Source organism: Mustela lutreola, chromosome 8, assembly GCF_030435805.1.
Source record: "Mustela lutreola isolate mMusLut2 chromosome 8, mMusLut2.pri, whole genome shotgun sequence".
In the NCBI taxonomy this organism is placed as follows: domain Eukaryota; kingdom Metazoa; phylum Chordata; class Mammalia; order Carnivora; family Mustelidae; genus Mustela; species Mustela lutreola.
This window is the reverse complement of record NC_081297.1, coordinates 75,227,936-75,252,150: the sequence shown is the minus strand read 5'-3', so window position 1 is coordinate 75,252,150 and position 24,215 is coordinate 75,227,936. Positions and strand designations below refer to the sequence as shown.

The 24,215-nt window shown below is 37.7% G+C and overlaps 1 protein-coding gene across 1 annotated transcript in view; it reads right to left on the bottom strand.

Annotated features, from left to right (window-relative positions):
• Positions 1 to 24,215, bottom strand: part of CPNE8 (copine 8) — a 215,605-nt gene that overhangs the window by 126,933 nt on the left and 64,457 nt on the right. Inside the window, exons 5-6 of the mRNA XM_059185658.1 lie at positions 23,280 to 23,319; positions 5,872 to 5,948 (exon numbers count right to left, since the gene is read on the bottom strand). Of these exons, the coding sequence (XP_059041641.1) occupies positions 5,872 to 5,948; positions 23,280 to 23,319 (117 nt within the window). The remainder of the gene's footprint in view (positions 1 to 5,871; positions 5,949 to 23,279; positions 23,320 to 24,215) is intronic.

Below are 24,215 nucleotides of genomic sequence, written 5' to 3'. Positions count from 1 at the left end.
TTCCAGTGACTATTCATCTCTAGAGCAAGTTCTTCATACTACAGATAGAAAAATATAATACAGATGTACAAATTTTGTCATGTTACCCAGCAAGTTAGCAGCAGAGATGGTACTAAAAACATCATATTCTGATTCCCAGCCCAGTGGACTTTCCAGTAAAATAAATCAGGGAGTATAACAACATCAATCTAATTTGCAAGGAAGTTAACAAAGTCGAGATGACTTTGAAGTTCAAAATTTCCCTCAAAGTTTACTATATTTTCATATACAAAAAGTTGCACAGTAAAGACATGCTCTGTTTAATTCTAAGTTTATGTTTCTCACCTTCAGGACTAAGCATTTCCCTATTCTTCTTCCTCCCCGTCCTTCTCTCACTGACTTATCTACATGCACCCACAGCCAGAGCACAGCTTTCAGAATCAGGTCATATTTGAATCAGATCTTTAAGGCAAACCTTCAAGGCTCTGACTCAAGTCCCATACAAGCCCTTGGCTGCTTCTGCCTTACTCCCCAGATTCCTTTCTGCTCTGTTCTTCTCCCCACATTTCTCTTGATGTACTTCAGCACCCACTATGCCAGTGTCTTTGAACCCTATGTCAGAGCTGGGATCCTGGTGTCCATCAGTCAACGGCAAGCTGGTCTTCCGTTTCTCACCTACCTCTTGAGTCCTGGTCCCTGTACTCTTTCCACTGAACTGTTCACTAATCTCTCTGGGGTCTCTCCCTTTATCCTCTATCCACTACTGACTGCCTAGATCACAAGCTGTTATACCCACCCCACAAAGAACATAATCTTTTCCCTTAGCCAATACAGCTGTCGGTTTAGTTATCCATGGTGGTCCCCCGCGCCCCCGCCCTGGGGTAAGAATCTTCCTTCTAATCACAACCAGTCCCTGCCTCCTCACCCCATCCTTTTATACAGAACCAGTCATGCCTGGATGTGCAATACAGGAACAAACAGGTCTATTACTTGATGAACATAATAAATGCTTTCCTCCCAGAGGAAAGAATGGCAATCTTTCTTAAACTGGTGCTGATTCTAGCATTTTGGAAGGCTTTACTGAATCCATCACTAAGCTCCCTAAAGATAGAAGAAGTAAGACTCTCTGACAGCATCACGCAGAAAATTGGATACAATCTCCCAGCATGAGAAAACACACTGCTGTGTGGGTATAATGGTAAATAATAATGGGACGATCTAAAGAGAGGAGCCGATGAGTCATAGGAAGACACAGTAAATGTTGCAGACAAATTAAGTAGCACAAGACTCATTTTAGGAGGGTTCAGGGAAAAGACCAAAATGTTGGATGGAATTAAGATATGAAAAATGTGGTTGCTCAAAATCGGAATCCAAATTTGCTCAGAACTTGAATTTGACAGAACAGACTGCTGGAAATTATGAAAATCTTAAGCTGCTATTAAAAAATAAATTAAAGATTCTTGAATATCGGTTCCAAAAAAAGTCACCTAAGTTCCTATGAAATATTAAAAAATAATTTTTATTCTCGTAATAAAATAAAATCTATTTTTTAAGTGACAATAACTGAAGCACAGAAAATAAAAGGACTTGATTTTACATTCAAATTCCTTATTTTATAGCTCACGAGGCTATTTACTAGAAATCCACTTTTCCTTTGTAATAAATATTACTTAGCCTTCAAAGGCTGGTTAGTAATAAATAATTTAAAGCTCTAGTGTATCTGCTTTAAATTTCCAAATTTTACCATTAGTATCATTTTTAAAAGCCTACCTCTGAGGAGATATTATGGCACAACTGCAATTAAAAAGCTAAAAGAAATTATTCTTACTACCTTAACAGAACATAATTTAAATTAGGTCTTTTTTAAGGGAAGAAAACAATGGAATCTTTTGAATAACTTAAAACTTAAATGGAAAACTATTGGAAAATAAATCTCTAACCTAAAACAAATTGTTAAATAAGCCCTAAATCACTTGGATAATGCTATTTAAGATAAATAACATTTGGGACACAGGGAGACTTTTAAAATACAGGATGAGTCAATTTTGTTAATTGCAGTTGGATTATCTGCCTCAGGAGGTGTCCTGTGCTCCAATTCCAAAGCCTATATCCATCCAGATAGGAAAAATCCTCCAGCTCCTTAAGAACATTGGCTAAAGTGATGGCTGCAACAGGAGAGTGTACAAATTCTGTCTCCAACCATGAGGAACTAACCGTGGAAAATAGTGAGATGTTTAGTGACCAACTTACAATGTTATCTTTAACTAGATAGCTATGCCCTGACCCTGACTGGGGTAGGTTTACCAGGTGGGAGTAGGGGAGGGGGTGGGGCAGGAGGAGTCAGAGGGGACTGAGGAATAGTTTTAAGAGCTAGCTGTTAAACGCATATTATTTCCCAACGTGAAGTTCACTGTTTCTGCCATGCTTTAATATATTCCACTATATTAAAAACAAAACAAAAAATAATCCACTATATTTACATATTATGTGGCAAAACATGGTATCTTCCTTTATAAGTTATTTTTGTCATCAAGTTTCCTGTGAGAAAACACTTCCCTAACCTTGTATCATTTCTGATATTTTCCCTGGCTCTGTCCTTTCTTCCAAAACCATTCTTTCCTCCACTAAAGTATCCCTTTCAACCTCCCCACCATCTGTCCATTAGATTGGTTTGAAAAATCAAGTACAGGAAAAAAGTGTCAGTGAACAGGGATGAGTGTGGAATCTGAAAGTATCTATCTAGCAAACCAGCTGGTTTGAAAGGCAACTCTGACATGATGGGCAGATAAAACTTCAATGCAAACATTTCACTCTCTTCCTCCACCAAACTACCCTTCTAAACAAAATGATAAATGAGTTTCATTTGCTTTTCATTTGAAGTTTAGGTAGGGGAGTAAAAGGCCATTTGAACAGAAGATGTATCCTCTCTCTGAGCACTTGAACTTCCAAGAGCCCAAGACAGCATTCTTAGCCCAATGGACTTTGTTCTTTCATCTACATGTTCTCCCTTCTCTAGACACTTGACTCTCTCATAGTTAGTGTTTTTAATAAAAGATAGTATTTTCTCAAACAAGATGGTGGGTGGGTTACAACAAAATATGTATTTTTCCCCATTGTTCACCTGGGATGGATGCTCATGTGAGAGCACATGAGTATATTTTGGATGCTTATTTTCTGCTTCGATGATCTGTCTCCTACGATTAGTGTATTCATATCAATATGACTCTTTATCTTGATTAACAGTTTTCTTAAGTAATTGGCTGCTCCCATATTGGGAGCATAGATATTTATAATTGTTAGATCATCTTGGTGGATAGTCCCTTTAAGGATTATGTAGTGTCCTTCTGTATCTCTGACTACAGTCTTTAGTTTAAAGTCTAATTTATCTGATATGAGAATCGCTACTCCAGCCTTCTTTTGAGGCCCATTGGCATGAAAGATGCTTCTCCATCCCTTCACTTTCAGTCTGGGTGTATCTTGAGGTTCAAAATGGGTCTTTTGTAGACAACATATGGATGGGTCCTGTCGTTTTATCCAATCTGCAACCCTGTGCCGTTTTAGGGCACATTTAGGCCATTCACATTGAGAGTGATTATTGATAGATACGTTTTTATTGACATCGAGTTACCTTTGAAGTCTTTCTTTCCGTAGACTGTCTCTATATTTCTGTTCAATGCTATTCTTAGGATTTTTCCTCTTTTATAGAACCCCCCTTAATATTTCCTGCAGTGTCGGCTTGGTGGTCGCATAGTCTTTTAAGCCTTGCCGGTCTTGGAAACTCTTTATCTCTCCATCCATTTTGAATGTCAGTCTTGCTGGATAAAGTATTCTTGGCTGCATGTTCTTCTCATTCAGTGCCCTGAATATATCTTGCCAGCCTTTTCTGGCTTGCTTAAATAAACAAATCAAAATATCATTCTACTAGCAAGCTTGTTATATTTAATTTTACTTTGCTATTTTTTATTTCTCTTGCCCATTTGATTTCCCTCTCTCATCTCTTTCCTTTTTTCTCTTCATCTCAAGCATCTAATTGGGCTTCCCTCATGTAATATGCTACCACACTGCAGTTCTTATAGTTTTATTCTTTGTTTCTTTCTTCTCTCTTTTGTAGCCAATCTCTTTGCTACATTCAAGCTCTACATGTCATTTCCCATTTAATACTAACACACTGCCTAATTAAATTTACTTTAAAATTAAAACAACAACAACAAACCCTCTCACTGCTCAAACAGTAAGCCTACCTTTTAACCCTTTTCTTAATATTTATTTGCCAGAGAGGATTGCCCAGTAGGCCGAAGGTTGAGGAAAACATTAGTTACAGGGGTGCCTGGGTGGCTCAGTGAGTTAAGCCACTGCCTTTGGCTCAGGTCATGATCTCAGGGTCCTGGGATCGAGTCCCGCATCGGGCTCTCTGCTCAGCAGGGAGCCTGCTACCCCCCCCCCCCACCCCGCGCCTGCCCCTCCATCTACTTGGGATCTCTGTCAAATAAATAAATAAATTCTTAAAAAAAAAAAAAAAAGCAAAAACAAAAACAAACAAAAAAGAAAACATTAGTTACATATAATTTAAAAGACTGAATGAATTCTACCTTTGTCAGTCAGACAGATATAGCAGCTACACTTTCAATAAACTTGCTTAAATTCCAAAAGACCCTATAGATGAAGCAAAGTGGGTAGTTAGAATAGCTTCATGTAGCCTAAACAGGTTTCCAGTGCTTTGCCTCAATTATGCCACCCCATTCTCAGCAGGAGTGAGGAAAAACCTAAAGGGCATCTCATCTTTCCTGGTTATGTGAGATGATCATAAATCAACTGCCAGCAAATACTCCAAATGTTTCCATCGTCACTCCTCACCCTGAGTGTGCTTTTGTTGGTCTTGCCTAAGTGAGAATTGTTGAATCAGCTGAACAACCACCACATCTCACACTATATTTGACCTACCACATACTCCAACCAAAATAATCCCAACTTTTTAACGTTTCAAGACATGTTTCAAGTGAGCATAAACTTATCTGAAACATAAGCTTACAAATTCTGCAATGTTTTGAAAACAAATTATACATGAAAGAAATGTTAAAAGGCACTGATATGCAAAGGTCTTCAAACTGGTTAATAAATCAAGTTAAATCAAGTTAAATAAAAGAAGTGAGAATTCACAGACTTCTTATTAGCCTAAGAAAAACACTCTAAGCGTAAAGTTCAATTTTATACAGATAATGTGAGAGCGATGCCTTGGACATTTCAAGTATTTGAATGTCAGAGGTGAACAGACTTGGAAAGTTTTGACACAGGAGGACAGTGAGTGGGAAGATTTAGGAAAAATATCTGGAATTCATTTTCTGTCTTATTTGGAACTGGAGAAAATAGGATCACCGCACACAACTGATCTGAAAATGAAACATGATCCCAGTGATTGAAAGTGAAAAGAGAATACATAATTCTGTGATAGCGCCTTCTCTTAACATTTATATACTTACTTTCTTTTTTTACATGCCAACTTTGTAGTAAAAATCATTAAAATCTCAATCACTAAAAATCCATTTATTGAGCATATGCTATAAAGAATGGCACTCCATATAGTCCCTGGCCCAAAGGAGGAAAGTTTCTTTTTCAAACCATTTAGTTCTTAAAACCTAAGAATACATACTACACTCAAAAGGAAAACTATACATTTGCTTTTTTGAATCTCCTCATTTCATCTTGTGAACATTTTGTAACATGGCATATGAAGGCTAAAATATAAACATGTCAACACTATTTGTTAGAAGAAAAAAAACTCAATAAGATTTTTAAACCCACTTTTGGTCTCCAACCACATATTCATCAATTCCAAACTACCAAAATGAAAACCGAAGAGTTAACATTTCTTTGTCTGGATTAAAAAATACTTACACTATTGGCTTTTCCAGGCGACTTCCCTGAGAACCAACAATCTCCCCCAATGTACAAAACACTTGTCCCAGAAAGTCCTAAAATAGATAAGAGGATTAAAGCTCGTAAGTTCTCAGACTGTCTTTACACTACTACATATTTTGTACATCATATTTGCATTGGTTTCATTGCTGAAATACCAAATTCTCTAACCTCCAATAGTAAAATAAGCTCCATATGCATTCATTTAAGCATGTGATTTTCCTGCAAGTATGCAAAGCCCTTTGTCCTTTTTATCACAGCAGGTCTGTTATTTGCAAGTAAGCAAGACACGGCTTTTCTTTCTGAAATTACAACAAACTTGGAGAAACGTTGCAGGAATTGAATTCACAACTGGCTTGATTTTAGATGCTTCTGAACCTAGTAAACTTGGGGCTGAGGAGGCAGACTGAAAGCACAGAGCAGCTGTGGTTAGCCAATACCAGAACTAGCTACGTAAGATAAGTTGTGAGATGTGGGTATGATGCTGGGGTTGGAGGAGGGAGTCCTAAGCCACACCACCAGGGTTCAATTCCATGATTGCTACTGATTACCTGGGACTGGGCAATTAATTAAACTCTCCTGTTTCTAACATGTACTAGTGCCCCTCACAGAGTTGTTTTGAGGATGAATGAGTTACTGCATTAGTTAATATTAGCATATATTAAGCACCTAAAAATAGGTTAAATATATTAGATTATAAAGTTCATGAATATACAGCTAGATGAATCTTATTTTCAAGTACAATCTTTTACTTATTTTCAGGATTCAGAATAACCTTGCAAAATGAAAGGTCGGTTGTTAATCTCTGCTTCACATATAAAGAAACTCTTAATCATACAGGAGGTTGATCTTTTCATGTTTTAAGCAGTCAGTAAGTAGCAGAGTCAAGACTAACCCAGATGGGGGCGCCTGGGTGGCTCAGTGGGTTAAGCCTCTGCCTTCAGCTCCCGTCATGATCCCAGGGTCCTGGGATGGAGCCCCATATCGGGCTCTCTGCTCAGCAGGGAGCCTGCTTCCCCCACTCTCTGCCAGCCTCTCTGCCTACTTGTGATCTCTGTCTGTGACAAATAAATAAATAAAATCTTAAAAAAAAAAAAAAGACTAACCCAGATGTTCCAATTCTAGATTAGTATGCTCCCTAAGAATTTAATATAAATACAATGCAATCTCACAGGCCAATAAAAGAAGAGTCCCGACATCATCTGGATACAGGAGTCAAGAAGATATGTTAGTATTCCAGAGAGAGACACACCCTCTAATTTAGTCTGTATATGATTTGAATCCCTTAAAGGAGAAGGTGAAAGATCTCCCTAAATTGAACAGTGAACCAGTCCAGGAGAAGCCCTAAGAAGGATGGACAGAAATGAAGCCAAATTAAATGTTGTTTGAAGTTTTTAATAAATAAAAATTTTAAATGTCTAACAAGCCACAGAAGTAAAAACTGTGTATCCCATTTAAAATAAATAAATGGGGAGAGTGCTCTAAGTCTCATGAAGGAAACAAAGTCCACACTGGAGACTAGGATAGTCAGGGTAACATGTCCCAAAGCTGGTAAGCCTTGGGAGCCATGTAAGAACCCGATCGTGGACAGAAGAGAGTTGGACATTCTGTTAACTAGGGTGCGAATGAGAAGTTACTCAGATCTGAGGACTTAAAGCGATGAGGAGTTGGAAGTGGGGAAAAGGACAAAAGCCGGGAGGAATGTGTTTTGTTTTGCAAAAACCATCCATTCCATCAAAAAAGACACCCAGCTTGTAGAGGCCACTTTTAGGCAAACAGACGGGAGCAATGGAATGTGAAAAAGGCCCTCGGATACCACCAGGCTGAACAGACAGGCCCATCAGGTCTCAGACCCACCTCCAAACAACCACAGGCCCTAAATGACCAGTGGGTTTACAACCAGGCACAGTTGCCTAAAAAGGCAGAATTCTGTGTGTCGCTCTACCTCCTCATTTCCCCCCTTTAAAAACAGCCTCACTGCCTCATTGCGGACGATCTCTCTTCTATCTGGCCGCTGCTCCCTAACAATGTAGTCCATAAACTTTTATCTCTTTGTTCTGCTTCAGGTTAATTCTTCTACCTCCCGATTCACCAGCTTCCACCAGATAGTCAGCCCCCATTTGGGCCCCCCGCTCCAATAAAGAGACACTCCCTTCAGACATCACCTCACCTAGAGGTTTCATCTTTTAGGCCCTTGGTAGGTGTTTCTTTCACCTGAAGGGAGCCAGTTTGGGCCGGCTTGAGCCCTTTTGGAGCTGAGGACCTGCAGAAGCCCCCCAAAGTTGTCCTGTAGCTACCTTTAGCTCATTATAAAACTCAGATCTCCTCCTATAGGTGGGGTTTTTCTGCTAGTTTTTGAACACAGATGCATGTATTAGCGCACTGACATGCTAGGCATGTGCAACTGAACCAAAGTGCCTAAATAATAGAATATGTGTAACTCCTTAATTTGTATGTAGCACATATGCAAGCCCCCCCCCCCCGCCCACCATACACCAAATAAAAGCTTCCAGTACTCACCCCAGGGGGAGACAGTGCTTTGACAGCTGCCTCCAGCTCCTCACTTGTAAAAAGTAATAAAAAGTTCGCTTTCAACATTTCCTTGGATTGTGTTCAACTTAATGCACCCCAGGCAGTGAGCCCCTTGAGTTCAGCTACAATTCCAGGTAAAGGAGAACAGAATTGGCTACCCCATAATACGCCTCTTTGGCAGAAGGATTATTTTAAGAGAAGCAGCAAACACAGGAGAAACTCAGAAAACCAGGTTAGAAGTGCCCCTTTTGTAGGAGATATTTGCATTTATTAAAAAAAAAAATTCCATTTGTAAGGGTGTCTCCCTCTTAGTACCCCCCTGTTTAGGAAGTAGGGGGTACTAAATCTCTAGGATTTCTTCATAGTGGAGAAGGCAAGAGATTTCAATCTGCATAAACCATGCCCTCTTCAATATGCTTTGCCCGAAAACCTCCTATAACGGATTCCCCACTCACCAGCATCCTTTGTCTTTGGCTAGAGATGGTATAAGGTTTGGAGAGTTACTCCGTTTTTTCTGGAATTTTACAAGAGGTATACCATGTTATTAAATTTTCATTTGTTTTTCATTACAGAAATCTTTTTCATTACAGAGGGTTGTCAGCTAAGAACCTAGAAGGGTAGAAGGAGAATTATTTTTTACTCCCTGACAAAGTCCTAGAGAACAGATCAGGCAAGAATGTAATGAGAAAAGAGTGGGCCTCAAGTAAAGGGCAGAACTGAAGATGAAGAGCCAGAAAGGTCCGGTCGGCTGGGCAAAAACAAACACACACAAGAGTTGCCTTACGATAATGAGAAGCAACTGGAAGCCTTACAGCAATGCAGGGATACCACTGCAATGGTACATTCATGAATAGGTAAAGGACAGGACTTTAGGTAGGGAAAGAATGGGGGCTCCAACTAGCTCTGAAGGTATCTGAGGCATGCAGACATCGAAACAGAACAAAGACAGAGATCAGGAAAATTTAGACCACTCTATCTTAGCTGCTAGGGCTAAAACGTTTTCCTAATAATTACACTGTAACCACAGAAAATAAAAAATAACCACAAAAACGAATCAGGCCTCAAAGGAAAAGTTCACTATAAAGATTAACCAGATCTAGCAATATGTTACCTATAGATCATGGAGGTCGCAAAAACAAAAACTCTCACATGATGTGCAAGTATCATGTCTGTTTCCAGGCCATCGACTTAACCACGAGCAAGTTTCCTAAAGTCCTAATAAAAGGCTAGAGATGAAAAGCCCTTACTGGCAACCCAGTGGGGACCCCTCTCACTCCTGGGAGCTTTTTCCTGTATCCTTGCTTAATAAAATCATCAGTTTTGCTCACTCTCCTTTGCCCGCGAGATTCATTCTTTGATTCCGTTAGACAAGAACCTCGCTCCCTTGTTTCATTCAGAAGATTACTCAGGTACTAGTGTGCAAAATGGATGAGGGAAAATCTGGAAGCTGGATGGATCAGAAGACTCTAATTGTTATTAAAGAAGCCAAGTGTTAAGGCCCAAACTACAGTTGTAGGAAACCTTGCAGAGAAAAGTGACAGGATTTGGTGTAAACTATACTTGCACATGGAGGTGATGCGGAAAACAAAGGCAGAAGAAAAATTATTGAAGTTCTTTCTACTAACAGCCCCACTGACAAGTCCTTAAAACAGGCAGAGTGACATTCCTCTAGGGACTCAGCTGCCTCGATGTTAAGACTCTGTTAAGGGCAAAGGGCAACCTCAGCCAGACCCCAGGATCCTACAAATCTACTTTTAATATGTACAAATTTCTTTGGAAACTTCCTTTATCTACCTCCAAGATACATGTTGGCAGTCATTTGCCAAGCATATGACCCACTGATATACATCTGAAGGGTCTCATGACTCAGGTTTTAATAGACAGCAATAAATGACCTTTCCCCAATAATGGCCAGCCTCCTCAAGGTCCTGGAAACCTTGCTTCCAAAATTCCTTAGAGACTTGTGCTATCTCTGATCCCCTCCCATTTTGAAAAGACATAATGGGCCACTGTTCATGACCCCAGTGCAGCTCTTTCTGCCCAAGGTCCTGTCCGTGTGCTTCAATAAAACCACCTTTCTGCACCAAAGACATCTCAAGAATTCCTTCTTGGCTGCCAGCTTCGAACACTAACGTCTTCCCTACATCAGCAGGGAGTGTACAGGGAGTACAGTGGAGATAGGAAGAGACAGACAGAAAATTACTCTAGATCTGAAAAGTGATGGCTTACAGAATGACGTCACCAGCTAAACCCAGGACCTGACCTTTACCGCTCACCTGCTTGTACTCGTTGAGCTTTGTCCCACATTTTTCCTTAAATTCTTTCTAGCTTATCTCTTACTTAGTGCAAGCCAAAAAGACCCAACAGGCATAGCATCCTCTGATGGAAATCGAAACTACTCCTCAAGCTTTAATGACTGCCCTGGTGAAGAGCTCTGGAGGCCCAGACCACCCAGACCAGCTTGAGCTTAACCAGGGACTCACACATGTGCAAATGGACCATGTAGTGAAGGACAGTAACCTCTCCATCATTATCATGCTGAAATACCCCCAAGGAAGAGCCCAAGCCTCACTAACATAACATACAATGTATGTATAGGCATGTTTCCTTAAGGTGCATATGCAACCCTAAGCCCTCCTCTATATATGATGACAAGGTTCCCCTTTCTAAATATTCACCAGAACCCTAAATAAAAGGAACCCATTCACCCTTGCTCTTGCTTGGAGAGATATGGCTTTAGAAGTCACTCCCTATGATCTCCTCATTTGCTGCAAATAAAATTTCCTTTCTGGGACAACTCCACTTGGTGTATCTGTGACTCACCAAAGAGTGAACTCACATTAGTTCAGTTACAACATCGTCATGAAAGTGCAAAATCATTTTCAATTTTTGCTTCCAAGTAGGTAAAAAGTACTTTAGGCAAAGCCTTGATATATTTAAATTCCTTAATATTTAAAATCCTTAATAACTTCCCAATTTCAAAACGGACTTTACAGATATGTTCATGGGTTTAAAAACCTAAATTTTCTCTAAGTCTCATGGCAGAAAGTCAGTGCTGAATACTAAAGATCTGGAATAGATCATTGTTCTTCTGAATCAGCAGTGAAAAATACACGGGGGATTCTAGAATTCTTCTATATAGATACTGATATGTAGCTGTGCATGCTATAAGCTGTTCTGTGTCGTCATTCCTCAAGAAAACAATACTAGATATTGAGCATATCCACAAAAGGATAGAAATACTAGCAAACAGAGAGCACACAAATATCATCACTGCTGAACAAAAGGGAAAATAAAATAATAAAATCAATAAAATGTGTACCGAAAAGATATGGTATGCATCTCTATATATTATCTCTAGAGTTATTGCATACTTTGCCCCTAAATATTTAAGGCATTTATGTAGTTGTTTTATTCCGTCTGTGTTTATATGTTCCCTAGCGAGCAACACATTTACCACTCACAGTGGAAAAATTGGCATACAGAGATTGGTAACTACGCCTTTCACTGGAAATTTCTACTGATCTCTTTTTTTAGTTATCTCAATGTCTCACATTTTCTACTCATTTTACCCAATCAGTAATAGAATACATGTCCTTTAATGCATATTTTTAGATATTTTCATCTGTAGTTAAAGACAGAAATAAAAGTTACACTTGAACACAAACTACTTTATTGTTTCTTACTGTGATGGTGTGTTCCAGTTAATGAGTCATTATAATTACGCCATAAAAGAATTTCCAGTAATAAATCCAGGGGTGTTTCCACAGGTTTCACCCACACATAGACCAAATCTAGTTTATAGTATCTGGCAGTTGAGAAATGTTTCAATTCATTCAATTGCATTCATAATTGGGCTTTCCCCAAAATGACCAAGAGATTAATAAATATTTGCCAAATCAGTTAATAATTATTTTATAATCTACATAATACACAGATAGAACCTAGTTTTGAAATGTACTTAAATGTACATAAACCATGTTGTTAGTATGTAGTGTTAAGTTCTACCATTTCCAGATATGACCTTGAAGGCCGTATGCTGTTGTTAAATCTGAAGGATCTAGCAATACAAAGTAAAGGGGACAAGAAAAGAGCAGAAAGCATAGCACACAGGCCTTATAACAATAATATGACTTTTGCCTTGCATAGGAAGTTCAAAAAAGTTACCAATCCATCAAAGGGAGTTTATGGATTATTCCCATTAACTACCTAAATCTAATCTAATCTAATTTATTACTAATAAATTCAGCTCAAAACCCAAGGAAGCAGGGGAACCTGGGTGGCTCAGTGGGTTGAAGCCTCTGCCTTCGGCTCAAGTCATGATCCCAGGACCCTAAGCCTGAGCTATGCATCGGGCTCTCTGCTCAGCAGGGAGCCTGCTTCCTCCTCTCTCTCTGCCTGCCTCTCTGCCTGCTTGTGATCTCTGTCTGTCAAATAAATAAATAAAATCTTTAAAAAAAGAACAAAAACAAGGAAGCATTGCTCTATCATCAGATTCTAGCTGATTATTATACAAAAATACAGTTGATTCTTGAATAACACGGGTTTAAACTATGCTTTGGATTTTTTCAATAAACACAGTATAGTACTATAAATTTATTTTCTTTCTTATGATTTGCTTAATAACATATTCTTTTCTCTAGCCTACTTTATTGTGAGAACACAATATATAATGAATATAATCTACAAAATTACTATTAATTGATTATGTTATCAGTAGGGCTTCCCATCAACAGAAGGTTATTAAGCCGTTAAGTTTTGGGAGAAGTTAAAAGTTATACACAGATTTTCAACTGTGTGGGGATTGGCACTTCTAACACCCATGTTGTTCAAGGGTCAACTGTATTTCTCTTATTTTTCTTTTTAATATTCAGGAGAACGTCATCTTTAACTGCACACTTGAGCATAATACTCTAACTCCTTCAAACTTACTACTTCATTATTTCTTCAGACCATTTTTTACTGCTCAATTCCTCTATCTACATTTTGTATTATATTGTAGCTAGCTACTTATTTACATTCATAAAAGTTACATTAATGCTATGTACTTTAATAATTTACAAATATTAATAAGGTAGTTTGCTTTGCAATAAAGGAACTGGTTTTGTTTGTTGGCTTATTTGTTTGCTTGCTAGGTACCAGTATTAACTCTGATATAGCCTTTTTAAAAGACCTTTTACATACAAGTATACATGCATACATTTACTTAATTTGTTTAGCAAAGCGGTATAACATATTCCTTAAGAGTGAGAACTATGACTGTCTATACTGCTTATGTTTCTGTTCTGGCTGAACTGCTTCCTAATGTAAGTCTTACAAATGACCACTGACTAATATAAGTCTTACTAATGACTCTATGTCTCGGTATCTTGATCTATAAAATTGACATAATAAGTAATGCCTACCTATTAAGTTGTTGAAAGGACCAAATGAGACAATCTATGCAAAGCATTTAATAAGATAGTATATGCAGATAATGTATGCGAAGCACTTAGAACAGATGCTGGGAACATGGTAAGCATTTAATAAAGATATGCTTTTCTTCTCCTCTCTACTTCCCTGGGGTTAAAAGGATATTACTATATACTCAAAATTTATCCCTTGCCACTAGATTTGCAGATACTATAATTACTTGCATAAATTATTTCATATCCCCTTTACACTCATGGCCAATTCAAATGCTCATTCTAAGCATCACTATAAAATACAAAAGCATCTTATATACCAACTCATCTTAACATGTTAAGTAGTATGCACATAAACATACATATATAAAAGAACATTTTTAAAACAATGGTATAATGACCAGGAGGCATTAAAGGTAAGTGAAATTTTTCATTTCTATATTCTCATAAAGCAAATCAACCATAGTTGATCATTAGCTTCATCATAAACAATTTCATAAGCATTCAAGAGTGTGGAGTATTTCCCCTCAGAAGTCTAAAAAGATAATCTATAAATGTTTTATGAAGTGATCAAGAAGGATCTGAAAATATGATATCTCTAATTAATAGATAATTTAGATTAAAAGACATTAAACAGACTTACTGACAGCTAAGTTATGACAACTATAATTGAGTGCAGTCAACTGTTCAGTAGCTAATCATTCTATTTCTTGATAAGACAGACTCATTATTTACCTCCTTTTATTGCTTGTACCCATTTTGTGATCATTTAACTGATTTAGGCATATTCATTATTTATATACACTAACTAAATGTGTAAGAGCAATTTTTTGCTTTTACAATATTGTGACTATTGTAAAAAAAATTGATGAGGAAACATATATTACCTGTGAAATTTTATAGTCAGCATTACCTAGTTTATTGCTGGTACTCCCTCTGTTAATATTACTGACTTCCTTCATATTTAATTAATTCATACTAATCACATCCACTATAAAGACTGGGGTATGACTTCGTTATGTCATGCACTATATTCTAATATGGCAACCATTTATAAAAATCCAACATGGAGGGATGCCTGGGTGGCTCAGTTGGTTGGACGACTGCCTTCGGCTCAGGTCATGATCCCGAAATCGCAGGATCAAATCCCACATCAGGCTCCCAGCTCCATGGGGAGTCTGCTTCTCCCTCTGACCTCTCCTCGCTCATGCTCTCTCTCACTGTCTCTCTCTCTCAAATAAATAAATAAAATCTTTAAAAAAAAAAAAAAAAATCCAACATGGTGCTTCTGCGCTCCAATAATGACTTCCACTTTCTTTATGGTTGTTAGCACATCTCTATGCTATTTTGGAAATAAGGCAAACTCAATATGAAACAACTGGACTCAATATTTTAGTGGAAACAATGTATCAAATTTTAACATAATAATACTACTTGTTTTAAGCAGGGATTTTTTTTTTTAATGGATGGATCCATCTACAAATCAAAAATACTAATCTGCCTCCAAGAGATTAATAAAATTCCTAAACTTATACATCAGTGGTTAAGCCACAAATATAATTTCAAAATTATACTTGAAAGCTCAATGTATTATTTCTCCCCTCACCCCGCACAAAGGCTTTTTTTCAAAATAGTCTTGTTTGCTAAGAGTCCAAATGAAAGCAGCTGTAAGTCACTGAATGAAAATAAAAGTTTTCAATGATGAGTGGATGGTTTTTGATCTAAATTAACCAATTTTTAAAAGTCATCCACAACATATATTATTTAGTCACTGCAAACCATATTATACAGAGATTAAAAAGTAAAGCTATACTATTCAAAGAAAAAACAAACCTATGGAAAATACTTACCTTTTGGAAAATATTTACCTTTTGGGAGCACATCAGTTTACACAGAATATTAATTCTCATCAACAAAGAAGTGAGAAATGTAATATGTTTACAGAAAATAAGTTAAATATTCCCACTGCCAGTAATCATGGTGAGACAATTGACAGGCCAAATAATGAGAAAACTTACTACATATTGCTATTAAATAATATGAAGCATATTATAGCATTATTAGAGAATTAGATATTAGATAACAGTATTAAATGTAATGTAATACTATCAGTCAACATCATTATTAAATACTGGATCCTGCCCGAATAAGGGCCAGTTTAACAATGCCAACAATCACAACTAATATAAGTTAATGAGTGCTAAAGATATTATCATCAAACCTACCTCAAGCATTATCCTTATCTCTGTCTTTAAGTCTAAGATTCACAAGACCTACTGAAAATGCAAATAGAAACACAATCCATTTATAAAACATCAGTCATAAATACTTCAGCTTGAATATGCTTATAAGGCTATTTCTCATCATCTACTGAGGACTGGAAAGTATGTTTACATAGAAAAAGAAAGTTATTATTGAGAAGGCTTCTCAGTAGGTGACAATTTAGTAGAAATCTAAATAATGTGAGAAAAAGAACCACACTGAGTTTGGCACGAAAGCATTCAAGGCTGGAGAAAAGGCAAAAACAAAATCTCGGACAAGAATATGCTTGGGGCATTCAAAGAAAAGCAAGATGGCCAGGGGGGCTGGTGCAGAATGAGCAAGGAAGAGAATGCAAAAAGAGAGGAGGGAATCAGGGGCCCCTAAAGGACTGTGAATTCCATCATGAGTATAGAGCGTAGATAACCTTTTGGAGGGTTTGAATTGGAAAGTGACATGTCCTAACTAGCTTCTAAAAATGGTAATTCTGGCTAATGTTCTTCCCCTAAGTTTCTAAATGCTTCAGTTCACCTAAGTTTCTAGTTTCTATTCTGTTCTCTTCTCCATTTATATGTTTTTTCAAATATAGACAGATAGGTAGGTAGATACAATATATAATTTAATTATGTATATTAATTTGTACATATTAATACATATTAATATAATATAATAGGTAAATTTACTGAGTTTTAACTCCATAGGCCAATGGTTCCCAAAGCTACCTATTTTCCAGACACAGCCTAGTCAGTATTTCCAGCTGGATGCTTACTGGGGTCTCAAAAAACATAATCCAGCTCCGACAGCTGAGTTCTTTATCTTCACCCCACAACCTCATCTCTTCCTTCCCAGTCTGCTCCTTGCAATAAATTAAATACCATTTATCCTGTGGCTCTCGCCAATAACCTAGGAGTCATTCTAACTTCTTCTCTTAAATTCTTGCTGCACCTACAATTCAGCAGCAATCATATCACCAAAATCTGACCACCTCTTAGCCCTTGAAGTGTTACACCCACCAAATACTGTTCATATAGTCAAATTATAGCAGCCTTACAAGTCCTTTTTGGTTTACAATCAGGGGGATTCCTCAAGTGAAATCTAAAACTGGCCCCCATACATGGAGATCAAGGAAAGACTGAAGAAAAAGGGAGGCCACTTCAGACTAGGAGGTGGCAAGTTTAATAACCAAGGGAATATGAGGCTTATCTTGGGTGGCTTCAAAGCGAATGTATCTTCACTATCTCCAAGGTGATCTCTAAGGTGAGGAGATCTCCACAATCTCCTGCCTGACAGAATCTTAAGACTTTTTTATAGAGGCCTTAATACGGTTCAGTCATATATTCAGTCCAGATGGTCTCAACAATACATCACTCTCTCAAGGCTACATCCTTGCAACAGGACAGTGCACAGGTCAGGGGAGGGAGGAATCAGGTAGAGCCCATGGGTCAAACAGTGTTCATGTCCTCTCAACGACCTCCTCTAAAGTCTCCTTAATTCCAATCTTACCTCCTAACCCCATCCTCCACTTTAGCTGCCATCTTATTTAAATATATAAATCAGATTACACCATTCTCCAGCAAAATCCATTAAGAAAAATTTTTTTTTGCAAGCCTTGGCCTTCAGCTCTCTGCCTCATCTAAATTCTGTGTACTTTTTCTCTAACAATTTCATTCCACTCTCATTATTCACAGTACTCTACAGATGATAGCTATCATTCAGTCACATCAACATTCCAAGTTCTTCCCTGACTTAAGGTTCTTGCACTACTCTTCCTTTTGCCTAGAATGCTCTTCCTCAAGATTTTCAATAGTTCCCTCCTTCTCTTTCTGAAGTATGCCCAGGATGAGAACTGGTCCAAATTCTCACTGCCTGGATGAGGGAAACCAAAGTTTCTAGGTAGCGTTCTTCATTGGCCACTCTCTCTCAGTATTAAGAGCTTACAGTGTATAAAGATATCTTAATCATTTTGCATTTGTTTCTATTAAACAAATCTGCCCACTCCACTTCCCCAGTTGCAAAGTGTAAGCTGTTTTAGGACAGGGACCTTGTTTGTCTTATACACTGCAACATTCCTCAGCACTTGAACAGCACATGAAACACATTCATAACTCGCCAGATTTTATGACAATACATTAGAATTCGGTTCAGTTATATATGGGTTAAATTAGCTTTTCTTCTAATGAAAAAAAAAAAAAAACCATGATCCATTTATAAATCTCTTCCTATGAGAAAATGCACTTTTGGTTCAAACAACTATCTTTCAAATGAAATATTCAAATATAATTCATCTACATTTAGAAGCTTCTATAGATGATCCTTCGAAAATGTATTAAAGAAGATACACATCTTCACTAAAGGCTGGTATTTTGTGGCCAAAATAATCCAGTGACCAATTAACATGTCTAAAATAAAAATTTTAGTGCGTACCTTCTGAAATCAACCAAATGAATACATACATTTTGGATTGCCTGGTGGGTATGAAAATTTAGTACACGAAGTACAGTTTTGATATCATCTGGCCTAGAACACCAAGCAGAATCCTAGACTCACCAATTATGGCCCTGTTATTAATCTTTTCATTAATGATTTGGCTGGTGCAATTAAATTATGCAAATGAAAGTATGCTACATAGTTCTGCTAATAGCATTAAGATGAGTGGGTTCAACAGCACTCAGAGAACAAAGCTGGAATTCAAAATGCCAGATTCTGTTCACAGGATCTAACACTTCAGGGGTGATAATATTTCAGTAATTTTCTTAGAGGATCATAAAGTGGATAAATCCTGCATAGGAAACTGTCCCTGGTTTCCATAAGTCAGCCTGGAGCATAATGTTTCTCCACTAAGAAGTTTTTCTCCACTAGTAAAATCAGTTAAAAGGATACTGATCCTTTATCCACTCACTTTGTGTTCATTTGCAAAGTTAGAAATCTAAGGTAAAATTCTGTATTATATCTCCATTTTCCCCACTAGTTTCAAAAATTTAAGAATTTGATCTAAGATCCTTATGTACTGAAATCAAATAAAGTCATCCTGGAGGGGGTTTCTGCCAAACTTATCAGATATAAGAATGGAAAAAAAAAAAAAGATTTTCTTATTGTTGACTCAAGGAGTCTCTCTTGCTACCAAATGCCCTTTGTGAAAGGTGTGTCTGTTCTCCACATGCAAGCCCAGGCACTTTGCAGTCTCTCCTAAAAGGTTCCAGTTTTTATTTCACTTTGCAGAACTGGCAGGTAGACAACCACACTTTGAAACAATTGTATCCTCAGGGAGTAGACCTAGTTTGTTTATTGGCTCCTCTGATCTAAATGCCTCCTGAACTCTTTTGGGGTTGAATGAGTTATATGCTCTTCCACCTAAAATCTGTCCTTGGATGCTTTTAAATTAGAAAGGGCTTTTGTTGTTAATTTTTAACAGAAATTCAAGACAGTAATCTCCAACAGTTCTTGTAACAATTCAAAAACACATTTCCTCCCTCTTCTAACATGCTTCATCTATTTACAAGCTCACACAATTATTAACAAATTTGTATTGCTTACTAAATATAAGATATATAGCATAGGGAGTAATGTAAAGGATACATTAAAATGTGAGGTAATACAAAACACGAGAACTATAGGAAGCCATGCAATAGATTAAGAGAAAGGTGAGGAGTCTGGAATAAGTAATACTAAGAAAGGAAGAAGACAAAAGAGAAATCATACTTCATCAGAATGAACAGGATTTGGTCACCCACAGGATGTCATATGTGAGACAGAAAGCGATGAACACACAATCAAGTTTCCTAAGTAGTACACTGTTGATAATTCTGGCAATAGATAATACAAGCAGAGGAGCAAACCTGGAAAAGATCATACATTTTTGTTGTATCTGAGTTTTAGGCTTCTGCAGAATATCTACCAGGCAATATCTAACAAGCAGCTGGAAACTTGTATTTGCTGAGGTATGCAGAGGGACAGACACTTGAGAATTACCGGGGTAAGGCATGGAAATGGTTGAGATCTCCCAAGGAGAGCTGATACAGTAAGAGATGAAAGCTAGGGGCACCTGGGTGGCTCAGTGGGTTAAAGCCTCTGCCTCCGGTTCAGGTCATGATCCCAGGGTCCTAGGATCGAGCCCCACATTGGCCTCTCTGCTCAGCAGGAAGCCTGCTTCCTCTCTGCCTACTTGTGATCTCTCTCTGTCAAATAAATAAATAAAATCTTTAAAAAAAAAAAAAAAAAAAAAAGCTAAAAACCAAACCAGGAGAAATACTAGTATTAGAGGACAGGAAGAGGAAGAGAAACTAAAAAAAGATCATGAGTAACACTGAGGTAGGAAAAGAAGCAAGAGAGACATTTACTTTACCTTTTTTTTTTTTTTTTTAAGATTTATTTGAGAGAGAGAACTTGTACAGAAGGAGGAGGAGAGAGAAAGGGAAAAAGAGAGAAAGAGACTCCCCACTAAGCAGAGAGCCCAACACAGGGCTCCATCTCACAACCCTGAGATAATGACCTGAGCCAAATCAAGAGTTGGATGCTCAAGCAACTGAGCCATCCAGGCATCTACGCAAAGGAGGCACTTGTGTGGAAGTCAGAGGAGATGAGGATTTCCAGAACAGGGCAGTCAATTTTGTCCCAAAATAATGGGGAATTCAAAGTAAAGTAGAAAGTGAAGCCACAAAACTTTCCTCTAACCTATGTCAGAATAGTTCAAGCAGAAATGAAAACCAGAACACAGTAAAGGAAGATGGTAAAAACCTAGGCTGTTTTGAAAAGAACTACAGTGATAAGAAGGTGGTAGAGGAGAGAGCACGAGGGTCAAGCACAGTCAAGATATCAGGAGGAAGATATGAAGTGTTTTGTGTGGGAAAATATAAAAAGCTATTCTGCAAAAGCAACATTTTAAGATAGAAATATATATGTAGTATATATCTCATATAATAATAATTGCAGATTATTTAAGGAAAATACAATCATGTTTGAGGTATTCTACTATCCTACATACTACTCTCTGCCCTGGACTCAAAGCAGTGACACTGATAAGGACGACATTTACCACCTTCCCACTTACCCTCAAAATATCCAACCCCATGGGAATGTCCTTAATTGCCCAGTTATCATGCCCTCTAAAAAAGTAGTCTGAACTGAGAAACATAAAAATTGCATTCAGGGAGAGTGGGCCCTTAAAAGTCTATGTCTGCTCAGGGTTTAGGGAGTTAATTTTTCTTATGTACACAAAGATGAATAATCAGAGAGATTTGGTCTTCAGAGAGAAACGGAAGCTCAGAGAAGAACTATAATGGAAAAAATATGTGGCCTCAGAGGGAGAGAAATCGAGAAAACAGCTATCTCAGTCCCCATCCACACACCTGTTTCCAGCTGCATCTCCTGTAAGGGCAAGTACATCACATTTATGAGTCGCTCTTAAATTTCTTTAATACTAACCACCTCTATGTGAGGTAAATGAATGCATTTTCTTTCCTTGCAATGAAACTTTGACTAGGAAATGGAATTCTTTTTCTGATTCTTCCAGTGAAATTTGGAAAACTTCCAATACAAATTCCAATTTGCTATGCAAATAAGTTTTAAATGTCCAGCCACAATGCTATAAATCTTTGAGGGGCAGGAAAGCGGCATGGCAACTGCAGTGAACTGTACTCATGGGGAGTAATGAGCTTACTACATACAGTATTTGTTTTCAATTTCTAGAAAAGTCAGTTGGAAAGAGTATTCTTTAGGGGCGCCTGAGTGGCTCAGCGAGTTAAGTATCTGCTTTTGGCTCAGGTCATGATCTCCAGGATCTGGGACAGAGGCCCCCATCAACCAGACTTCCTGCTCAGTGGGGAGAATGCTTCTCCCTCTCCTGCTGCCCCTCCCCCACAATGTGTGGGCTTGCGTGCGCGTGCTCTCTTGCGTGCGCTCTCAAATTAAAAAAATAAATAAATAAAATCTTTTTTAAAAAGTAAAGACTGTTCTCTGAATGCTTCTTCAGTGATTCTGCTTTATGCTTCGTAACAAAATAAATATCATAGCTTCCTTACAACAAAGGACAAGAATAGTAAATTGTGATTTTTACCACTATCTTTACCAGCTTTCCAGTTTCCCTAAATCATCCTCTTTGCCCGTGATAACCTCTCATGTGTCTTCTCTTCTGTAAATCATGACATTATCCCTCTCCAAATTATACTGGAAATCATATATATATATATGTATATACACATATATATATAATCTCCATATATTCTAAACCATAGGCTCCAACAATGGAGACATAAAAATTAACTCCCTGACCCTCTGGGCACAACTATGACCCTAACCCTAACCCTAACCCTTTCACCTCTTAACCCTGACATGGCTGCCAGTTCCACATCCATGTACTCAGATTCCACTTGGAACCTAGTTAAACTCTCTTCAGAATGCTGTTTTCAGATCCTGCAAGCCCTTCCTCCTAGTTTGGCTTAACTCCATTCCCACAGTTCAATAAACAGGATGATCAGATCATCAATGCTTGACCAGAGAATCTCGCCCTCATCCCTCCCTCCAGACCTCTGCCTCCTTCTGATCCCTTTGCTGCTCCTGGGAATGTTCCCAGGAAACAGTTGTAGTCCAAGTGTAGAGCTCTTGAGATAAGAGCAGCAGATAGATGGAGGGATAATCAGGACCCAAAAGGAAAAAAAGGAGACTGTAGGAGACCTTCAGGAGGACTCTATATGTCTATCTTGTTCGTACTATACCCTCAGAAACTGACATGATGTCAACATGAGGAGGCACTTAGAAAATATCATTGAACGAATGGACCACAAGGACAGCAGAATTAGCAAATCACTCTGCCTATACCCAAGAACTTGTCATTGTTCCAGAAGTGAAGCCTCTCCAAATGACACAGGCTCATTATTTCATCTTAACCTGATCCAACTCCAAGTTGGATCCAACTCCAGTTCCAGGGAACTGGTGACATTTTTTTAAAAAATAGATAAGTAAATAATAAACAAGATTAATTCATTTTACCTATGAAAGGTATCTTTGCTTTAATATGTTCCTCCAAATGTTATTCTAGAATCCTTGAAAAATGTTATTTATTTTTTATGACAATTATTACATGAAGTTAGGACACATACCTTTAATATTAATGTAACAACATAAATATTAATCATAAATAATGATATTGTAATTTCTATTATGGAATCATCATAAAGACACAAAGTATAAACTTACATGTTTGGACAGGTTGGGGCTCTTGGAATCAACGTCATACCTAAAAGATTAAAACAGAAAACTCAAATTATTTCCACAAAAGAGAGCTACAGAAAAATATTGGTATTTTACCCCCCCAAAATAAATAAATAATATAAATCATATCAATCAAAGCAATCATGAAAACTAGCAAATTTAGAAGTTTCTTTTAATCTGTCACAGATATGTCAGTGGTAGAATTTACAAACTCTGGGTCTTTTAATTTCCACAACCTAAGTAGAAGTCCTGATTATTTTTAATCAACAATTCTGCTGCTTGATAAGAAAGTTTAAAACTTCTCTTTTGGGGCACCTGGGTGGCTCAGTGGATTAAGCCTCTCCCTTCAGCTCAGGTCGTGATCTCAGGGTCCTGGGATAGAGCCCCACAGCAGGCTCTCTGTTCAGCGGGGAGGCCTGCTCCCCCGGCCCACCGCCCCACCTCTCTGCCTACCTGTGATCTCTCTCTCTCTGTCAAATAAAAAATTAAAAAATAAGTTTAAGAAACCTCTCTTTTATACCATTGTTTAAAAAGTTTAAAAAGTAAAAACAAAATAAAACAAAACAAAAAGACTTCTTTTGTGTGTGAATCAACAGAATTCTAACACTGCTCAAAATTCCCCAACTGCAATTCCTCTCCACTGGATACCATTAAAAAATAAGCAGGTACTGGTTAACAGGCTAACTTTTTTGGGTTTTTTTATTTAGTATTTTAAATACTACCATTAACTGAAATTCAGCTAAAGTAATAAGACATTACTTTTCCCCACTCAGTGGACTTAGGGAAACCACGTATTTTACAGAAATAGAAATACATTCATATGGGACTATTTTCTGTCCTGTTTTTGACCAGTTGGTACTGGAAATAAATGATTTCCTAGAAAGAGCCTAGGAAAACATCACTCACTATCACTTTAGCTCC